The sequence below is a fragment of the Solanum tuberosum genome, unplaced genomic scaffold (assembly GCF_000226075.1).
Source record: "Solanum tuberosum cultivar DM 1-3 516 R44 unplaced genomic scaffold, SolTub_3.0 scf00250, whole genome shotgun sequence".
NCBI lineage: Eukaryota > Viridiplantae > Streptophyta > Magnoliopsida > Solanales > Solanaceae > Solanum > Solanum tuberosum.
Genome location: NW_006239183.1, coordinates 739,918 through 750,169, shown reverse-complemented (window position 1 = coordinate 750,169; position 10,252 = coordinate 739,918). Strand labels below are relative to the sequence as shown.

The following is a 10,252-nucleotide window of genomic DNA, read 5'->3' as shown; positions in this document are numbered from 1 at the left end:
AAGTGGAAGGTGGTGGGGCCCACTTATATATTTTATATAGTAAGTATTGGACATTTGTAGTGATTTTATTGGAACAATGGTAGTAAATCCTAGACTCTTCTAATATATAGTAATATATTATTATATATAGTAATATATATGATATATGATTTAAATAAAATAAAAGTAGGTGGGCCATGGTGCCACGTGTCGAAAGAAGAGTGAATTTTATTCACTCTTCTTATATAGTAATACACTTTGATGGTATCAAGTAGGAAAAGATAATGTTTTAGTGAAAAGACTATTCAATTACTACTTGAGACTATCAAAGTATATAGATACTATTAGAGTATATATATACTCTAATGGTATCAGTCGTGGTTCAATGAATAGAACAAAGGGGGCAGTCAGGTAAATAGTTTGGGTTGTGGGTTCAATCAGGATAAATATATTGGGTTGAGTCCAATTTGGGTAAATACTTTGTCTAATGAGTCCAATTTGTGTAGTTTTTCCTTTAATTAATTAGGGTTAAAATCAAAAGATATTATAATAGAAGTCCTCAAACAATACGACAAAACGTAAACACTCCTATTAAAAGTTTAAGATCAAGCAATACATTCTTAGCTTTTTGGTGAAGAATTGAAGTGCTTCTTCAAGAACACACTTATAAAAAAAGTATTTTAATAATGGTGTATTTTGAGGTGATACTTTAAAAGTAAAAATAAAATGAAAATTAACGGAACCTTACCAATACCAAAGAGCAACCGATATGATTGTACTGATGATTTTAAGAAATCTAATTTTGATTATACATTATATAATACCCAAAAAAATTAGATGATATAATCTTTTAAAAATAACTTATCGAACCGTCTCATTGACACTCCTAGAATATAGTGGTGGTCCAATTAATTCAAAGCACTCAAGTGCTTAAAATCAATCAATTAAAAGAAAAGTATTATTAATATGTTTTGTTAGTTAAATTGCTTCAATAACTACTTTCCGTTTAAAATGTATAGGTTCCACTCCATTGTAAAACTTAAAGAGAAAAAATCTCTAACAACTAAAAAAACAAAACAAAACAAAATAAAATCCAGAAAAGAGTAAGAAACTAAGAACTAATTATCAATCTCTCACAACCCCGGATGTATAAACAATGTATAAGTAGTGCATATATAATGTATAGTGATATATAAACGTATATATACATTTCTTCTACATTATTATCCAATATACTTACACTATCTTATGTACATGTATGAGTAGTGTATATATAAAGTATAACAATGTATAAGTAGTGCATATATAATGTATAGTGATATATAAACGTATATATACATTTCTTCTACATTATTATCCAATATACTTACACTATCTTATGTACATGTATGAGTAGTGTATATATAAAGTATAACAATGTATAAGTAGTGCATATATAATGTATAGTGATGTATAAAAGTAGATATACATTTCTTCTACATTATTATCCAATATACTTACACTATCTTATGTACATGTATGAGTAGTGTATATATAAAGTATAACAATGTATAAGTAGTGCATATATAATGTATAGTGATGTATAAAAGTAGATATACATTTCTTCTACATTATTATCCAATATACTTACACTATCTTATGTACATGTATGAGTAGTGTATATATAAAGTATAACAATGTATAAGTAGTGCATATATAATGTATAGTGATGTATAAAAGTAGATATACATTTCTTCTACATTATTATCCAATATACTTACACTATCTTATGTACATGTATGAGTAGTGTATATATAAAGTATAACAATGTATAAATTAGTATACACATCTTATAACAATTTATGAAGTTGTATATACATTTTATACAGTGTTATACAACAAAAATACACATTCATATACACTATTATACAATATTGATACATGCAACAATTCATATTCTTCAACAAGTTGATTTATTTTTAATATCCATCAACTCAAATTTCCCCTAAGCAGTCCAAAAAAAATTATATGAGCTCCTCTCAATATTTTGAGTCTTTTGATATATCATACACTCAAAACAATTCACGTTTGCGGCAAATTAAAATTTTAATTTCAAAGTTCTTCAATGGCGGACTTCAATGGACATCAACTCAAATCTTCCTCTAAACAACTCAAAATTTTAGTTATGAGCTCCTCTCAATAACTTGATTCTTTTGAAATATTATTCACTCAAACAAATTCATGTTTGCGATAGATAGAATTTCAAAAATTATTAACGTTCCTTCTTTGTTTTCTTGAATGACACATTATGTCATGATTGACACAGACTAACTCCGTGGTGGACGAATTATCCCTCACCAACTACACTGTGCCATAATTGACCAAATTAATTTAAAACAACTAAAAAAAACATTAAGACTTGACTTAGATTCATATAAACTCTTGAATTATAACATGCTTGATGATTGGTTAATAGATATGTTTGCATTGATGATATGAATTGGATGCTTGATCCCCGTTCAAATTGATGAAAGAGATCGATGTTGGACACGCATTATGTGTCTTAGGGGTAAACCTAGGTCAATCTAATGCTTTTATCTCTGTTTAAGGAACTTGTCTTGAGAGAACCACGTCGAACAATCAACATTATCTTATTATTGGCAGACATATGTATATCTCATATAGATCTAGACATAATAGTTTAGGATGTGCTCATAAGAGTGGAAAAATTTATTATTATTTCTATCACTTTCATAGTTTTAAATTTTGAAGCAGATGATATGATGCCAGTTATTTTAGGGCATCCATTCTTAGCCACTAAGGAGCACTTACAGATGTAAAGGCCGAAAAGATGACAATGTGGGTCAATAATGAAGAGATGACCTTCATAGTTTATGGTCACGATCAAAACTAAGGCTCTTGGTGGGAGGAAATCCACCTTACTAACAACTATTTGAAGTATTTTAGGTGCTAAGTGAAGTAGGAAGCATGCACGAAAACACATAAATGTTGGAAAATAAATAAATATAATTAGTGTGTTGGGCCCCGTAGTGCAAATACCACGAGCCCCAAACTTTAAAGAGGGTGAAAAGCAGGTAGGCTAGTCGATCGGGCCCGAAATGTGTATCCCTAATATCTGCAATGGGCCTCGCACATTTTTTCTTAAAATACCGAGTCAATCCAACTTGGTACCCTTATTTTAAACCATTGCCCTCATTTTTTCTTCTTTTTGTCTTACCTTAGCTTGTGGCCTTCTTTATCCAATTTCTCTCAAGAGACCTGTGAAGCACACCTAAACTTCATAGTTTTTCTTCTTTTACTATTACATCTAACTTCAAGATCAGCTTTCAATTGATTTATACTTAGTTAATTTGTTGTTTAAATGTATGTTTGCTCACTATTCTTGTCCTAATTCTTAAAGCATGTTCAAAATTGATCATAACTTGTTGGGTTAATGCTAAACTTTGATGAGTAAGCTAAAAATGGATAGAAAAGATAAAATTAGGGTAGCACTAAATTGATTTGCATAAATTGTTGGGATGTTAGATATTGATGCATATTTATTGAAAATGGTTACTAGTCATTGAGATTAATTTGTAAGGGAAGTATTACTTAGTATGTAAACACATATACGATCGAGTAATATCATGCTAGCAATTAAGTGTGGAGTAACCCTAAATCCTTTGAAAATTAATTTTTCTGTTCTTCTAATTAACTAAAATGTGATGATGGTCTAATTAAATTGACAGGTATTCACATCAAGCTAAGATAGAGGGAATGCCCAGTTGGTTCCTCCAACAAGATGCAGTACAAAAAAGATTGTTCAGAGCTGACCCACCAACACCTATCCCCAGATTCAACATAAGTTGGATTGTTGAGGTAGAGGGTATACATACAGTGGTTCAGAGCTAACAAGAAGGCTAGATACCATCCTGATAAAAGGGTGAGCCTAGCAGATGAATTCCCTCATATACTCTCCCTGCAGGGTATGTATGTACATACCCTCGGCTTGCAATCTCTATTTGGTGAGGCAGTTTTATGCAAACTAGAACCGCAATCATATAGTGTTTATTAGATGCCAGATAGTTGACTTCACTGCCTCAAATTTAAACAGGCATTTGCACACTCCAACAACCGAATTCCATTATATGCTCAACCACCCTATCAGGCTATAAATTGTATCCCCATATTAAACACTTACCGGATAAACTCAGGTCTCCCATCCCTTAATCACCACTGCGAACCCTCAGTTACCTCCTTCCCACACTCTTCAAGATACTCTCGATCTCTCCCCCATCCCTAATCTCCTTTAATTTCCATAGTACTCATTGAGACACATTCTCTCTATCTCTCTTTGCCCTCACCAAATAATGTTCCTTTTTCTATATCAGGAACATTGATATCTCAACCACCCCTACTATCCACTTCAGCTGACTCAATTTTCTTCACTTGGTCTTCCTCAGACAAAGGAGGTAGAAACAAAACCCAGACCCTCCAAACAGATTATGTCCAACAACCCCTAGTCTCTTTCCCACTCTCTAACGAAGACGTTCCTCTTATTCAAAAACTAACGCAACTCCATTCTAGTGCTCCAAATCATCTTAGAAAACACATCATCATCAAAACAAAAGGACCTCAAACACTATGCATATGAAGAAAACATCATAATGCTCTGGATTAGGCTGCATAATCTAGTAGTAAAATAACATTGTTTAATAGGCAAATTCCCACTTCAGCCCGTGGACTATTGAAATGGATGATAGTCTGGTTGAGGACCAGGTCTTGGAACACTATAATCCATCCCTTTCAACCTCTAAGGTAAATCAAAATGTAGCCAAGTTTTTGGTAATGAAGAAGGTGAACTACTTCAGATCCAAGAACATCAACTATCATGCCTTCTGTTTTCAGTGATGCCAAAAATGAGAAAAAAAATTATACCACTATGCTTATGCAATCTAATATCAATGTGTAGGATGTTGTGCAGCTTGGTATTTGTTATCATTAAAAAGGAGGAAATTGATTGAATGCACAATTTTAGACGATTGAAGGTTTAATGATAGACAAAGTTACTGAAGAACCATATTCAACAATGTAGCAGAATAAATGTGAATCAGGTTCACTCACATGACGTAATAGGTCAAATATGGATAGCTCAAAGAACATGAATAGAAAAAGGAAAGAGACTATTAGACAATGCAAATACAGTCCTTAAAGGATTCTAATTATGGAAGCCAAATTAACAAGGAGTTAGTTTTCTTATGTGAATCAATTGGAGTTGCCGCTCATACGTGAGTCTAACTATAAAAGGCAAATCATTCGACTCATAGAAGGCGTGTTTGTTGCATATACAGAAACACATTTTTTTTGCTTTATAAATGAATTTTTATTCTACGTGTTCAAGCTATATATATATATATCCCATTTTTTAAATTTTTTAAAAAAAAACTCCAACTACCAAGGATACGAGCTCTCTAAGTGTGGGGGGTTTGGCATAAACCCCTAGCCGGTATATTACTAAGCAATGAATATATTCGAGGGGGACATTGACATAGACCCGAGGAAACAAACAACTTATTGACAAAAGATGTGCAAGCACATTGGGAGGGGAGGAGGGCTACTCTGAAGCTGGAATCATGAGCCTCCAGTAGCACCTCTTTTACAATTCTATAGGGGGTTGAAAATCTAATTTGAATGCTTCTTAGGTTTGAACTTAAAGGAAGGCATATGAAGTCTGTCTATTCGAAGTGCACCTTTGATTTCTTGAGGGAGATCATCTTCTTGGAGGAACACTTCATTGTTGGTGATATTGGTAGCATACTTAGCAAGGGAGTCTGCAACTGTATTACCTTCTTTGTAGCAATGTTGCACTGTGATACCATGGAGCTCCACATTCTTTTGAATTTTCTTAATAATCTCTTGTAGCTTCCATAGAATATTATCAAGACCAAGAATCATATTAACTATGAGTAGGGAGTCCAGTTCCAAAGTGTAGTTGTGACAATGTTGATTACAACACCATAGGGTACCCTGCAAGGCTGTCTGAGCTTCTGAGTAGTTGTTAGTATGTAAATGAATTGGTGATGCAAAGGCCATGACCATTTGTCCATTTCCAGTCCTAACAACTCCACCGGTCCCTGCTTTGCCAATAGAGAGAATAAAACTACCATCCGTGTTGAGTTTTCATTTGTCAACTTCTGGTCTGATTCATCTCACCATAATGCTCTCGAGTCTTGGTTTGTAGGATTCAGCTACCTGACAGACCTTCGGCCACGACCAACTCCAGTCCATGGTGCTAAATTTCTGCCGCATTGATATTTTCACTTGGAATAGAACCTGATAGCATATTATGTAGATATTGATGTTTTTTTTCTCATATTTATTGTTGCACCTTGCTTTCTATAGTTCTCAGCACACAATAACAGGGGTGATTTTAAGGAGGTATCTCTGAGTGGTATTTTTGGCTTTGTTCTTCCACCATATGTTGATGATGTCTTTGATAGAGTTGCCTCTACTGTGTAGTCCAAGAGGTGTTGCAATTATTCTCCAGACCTTCTGAGCTACGAGACCGTTTGCGAATACATGGTTGACTGTCTCCTTGACTGGTATCCTGCAACAACAACAACAATTAGATCTTATATCAATACCTTTTTTTGAAGAATGCTATCCAAAGGAATTCTACTTTTCATGACCCTCCATAAATTAAAGGAGATTTTAAAAGGAAGTTCTTTATTCCAGATATTACTAAGACATTGAGATAGAGATCTCCTCCGCCTTAGCTTCTGAAATGCTGAGGAGCATGTGAATACTCCCTGATTGTCGAGAGTCCAGATAGCTTTGTCCATCATGTCCGAGTTTCCTGTTTGAACATTAATAATGTGTTGAACCAAGCATTGGGGAACACATATGTTTAGCAAACTCGTGTTCCAGTTTTGATTATTCAAGAACACACACACATTGATGTTACTTGGTTTTTTGTTGAAGTGTATGTTGTTTTTGAGAGGGCCAATGTTGGTCCAGTTGTCCCACCAGAACATGATGTTGCCTTTGTTGATCTTCCAGTGGATGAATGGTTTCACTTTATCTCTGGTATTCAGGTGGTAGCAGCCGTCGAGGAAAAGAAAGAAGCAGAAAGAAAACTAGCGATTAGTGTATTCTTGCTTTCATAGTTGATATTGCTCTTGGATTATTATTGAGTTGTAATAAATCCTAGTGTGAAATGTGAATAGTTATGAGCAGGTTTGTAACAAGAAGAGTGTTTATCTTCTTCGAGAGTTATTAGAACAGTTAAGTTATCTGTTTAGTTACAGGACTAGAGTTAATCTGTTAGGGCTCGTTTGGTGTGAGGGATTAAAAATAATAGTGATGGGATAAAAAAAAATTATATTGTTTGGTTGCCATGTTTGGGATAACTTATCCCACCATTTATATCATAGTTATCCCATATACATGGTAGGATAAGTTATCCCAGGATAGCTAACCCCAGAATGACTTATCCTAGGATAACTTGTTTCCAACCAAACGACCCCTTAGGTTTATCCTTGTAATCTGATACCACTTTTGATATTAATTAGTGGAACTTTGGTTACTGAAATCCTACATATTGTAAGTCGCCTTGAACAAGAATGTTTTCCACGGTAAAAATTGTTGTGCCGTAATTTAACTAACCTTTAGAAAAATCACTTTTGAAATGTTCTAAGTATAAAACAATTTGAGAAAATACTTAGAAAAGAGTCGCCACTTAATTTTTTAAAGAAATTAAGAAAACTTATAATTTTCAAAGATTTAAACAGAAAAAATCATTTGAAAATACCAAAGAAGGTTCGGGGTTCAATTTACACTTCGAGAAGGGTTTAAGCATTCGAAGTGTCCGCTAACATGCGGTTGACCTGCGACTTGACTAAAACAATTTGACTATTTTTTAGAAAAAAAAGTGATTTAACATAATTTACAATATTTGGCTAACTTTGAGAAAAAATAGTTAAATAGATGACATGCTTTTATTTTTTAGAGAAAAAGGTATCCAAAATAAAACATTTGAGTCGAAATACAAATTATTAGAATATTAGTAAAACTAGATTAATTAGAATTTCTTTAATCCATTTTCGAAATAAATAATTTAAGCCAATAAAATTAAGCATGAAAATCATTTTTTAATTAATTGAAGAATGAAAGCAAAGTTTTACTAATCCTTTTTTGAGAAAAAATGACCAAGTAAAGAGTATACATTTATACATTTATATATTTATTTATTTTTATTTTTTATTTTTAGTTTACTTGAGGAATAAATACTTTGACCTTTAAACCAATTTTAAACGAGTAAAAAGTGATTAAGTGGGAGACGTTAAAGAATATGTTGTTGTTTTATTTTTATTTGTTATTTTTTAGAACAAAAGATTTAACTTAAAACTGTATAATTTGGCCAACATATTTAATTAATAAAATAGATAAATATTAAAAGTTAACCAACACAAAGGAAATAACTTATCTTTTGAGGAATCTAATTAAGTTAATTAAAAATTATAAAGTTAGAGTTAAATAACAAACAATAAATAATCACAATTAATTAATTAAAGAGTAAGAGAGAAATTGAATTTGGGCCTCCTTTTTGGGCCAAATTTGTTGGAATTTTTGGGTTTAACCCAATCCCGTTTTTGGTATACGGCTGATGTATATCAGTGTATATCAGCGTGTGCATAGGCCCTTTTTCCTGTATATCAACCCATATACCAACTGTATGCAGTTTGCTTTGACACCTCCAACCTGTATCTCCATTTTTGGCCACATATACATATTTGTTATATTGAGCTTGTATATCAGCGTATAATGTTGTATACAGTATGTATACAGCCCACTTTATAGGCTTTCGAACTAATTTCCAGCAGTATGTTGGATCTCCGGGACCTGTAACAACTTCCGAATATGTAGGGGGTTGACTCAAGAAATAAAGAAAGCAAAGATCGAGCTTTTATGACTCAACTCCGAAATGCAAGGTAGATAAGTCCACCATGGACTCGGGACGGGTTTATGCGACAAAGAAAAGAGCCAAATTAGTATGCGAAATAAGTAAGAAATTAGGACATAATTTAATTAGAATGAAAGCAACTCAGATATTTTGAGCTAAAAATGTCACCCAAGTCAACTATAAAACCAAATTGGGACCCAAATATCATAAACTTCAATACAAGATAGGAGGCTACAAAAACTAATAGTAAACAAATGAGAAATCATACACAAGGAAATTCCAAGGAGAGGCATGTGCTCGTGTACATATGTGACAATAAAATTTACGAGCAATAACTAACACAACTCAAAAAATGCAGAAAGAAACATGTTGCACATTTGACTAAAATTACCTCATATAATAAATGACACTAGATATATCTATGAGGATTTTAAAACTACCGGCTTTGTTATACTAAAGAGACAAAATTTAAGACAGTAGCCAATTAACTCACTATAAGCAAAGGAAGAAGATAACTACAATCAAATAACTAAAGTGGGCAATATAAGCAAACATGTTAAATAATGGCATAATATAAAACAATGTCCATAGCACTGTTGAACATTAACACTTAAGTAAAACTAAGGCGAACAGCAAGTTAAAAATTCAGAAAGGATATTTTTAGATTTTAGACAAAGATGGTGAGGGCTATTCACTAGAAAATAAGAGTAACCTTAGTTAGATCGTCACATTACGATGGTAGAGTTACAAGCATCCCACCATGAGTTGAAATCCAAAGAGACATATACCACTCAAGCTGATCGAAAACAGAGAGTAGATATATCTACTACGCGAATTCAAACTAGTATTAGCAAGAAACCTTCACAATAGAAAAAACACCAAAGCAAATGACCAAGATTGTGGTCACATTCTCATCACACTAATGAAAGCTAAATCAAACAGCGAATGATCCAAAACGACCCAACCGGTACACTCGTAGTCGAAACCAAGTGAGTTTTAAGCCATTTCGAGCAACATCAAGTAGCGAATCAACTAGCTTCATAGATACAAAATCGAGCTAATGAATATCCCGACCAACATATAATACTAAAGTGACTTCATTGATGTTTGAATCATGCTTACTGCTTAAAAAATTCACAGGAAAATGGTACTAAAGCAAAGAATTAAAAGCGAAGGAACCAAACGTTCTTAATAACAAACTCCATACCAAGTATCGAACACATAGCACACCGTATCGAAAACAGAACGTAAGAGAAGGCGAAGTTACCTTCTTTGGAGCAGCGTTCTGAGACCCGAAGCTTGACAACGAAGAAACCTCCACCACCACACGAG

At 33.2% G+C, this 10,252-nt stretch overlaps 1 protein-coding gene across 1 annotated transcript in view; it reads right to left on the bottom strand.

Annotated features, from left to right (window-relative positions):
- The window catches only part of LOC102580445 (3-hydroxyisobutyryl-CoA hydrolase-like protein 5), a 25,039-nt gene extending 16,309 nt beyond the window's left edge, over positions 1-8,730 (bottom strand). The window contains exons 1-3 of the mRNA XM_006357836.1: positions 8,686-8,730; positions 6,508-6,565; positions 5,709-6,092 (exon numbers count right to left, since the gene is read on the bottom strand). Coding sequence (XP_006357898.1) covers positions 5,709-6,092; positions 6,508-6,565; positions 8,686-8,730 — 487 coding nt within the window. The remainder of the gene's footprint in view (positions 1-5,708; positions 6,093-6,507; positions 6,566-8,685) is intronic.
- Positions 8,731-10,252: the final 1,522 nt, after the last annotated feature.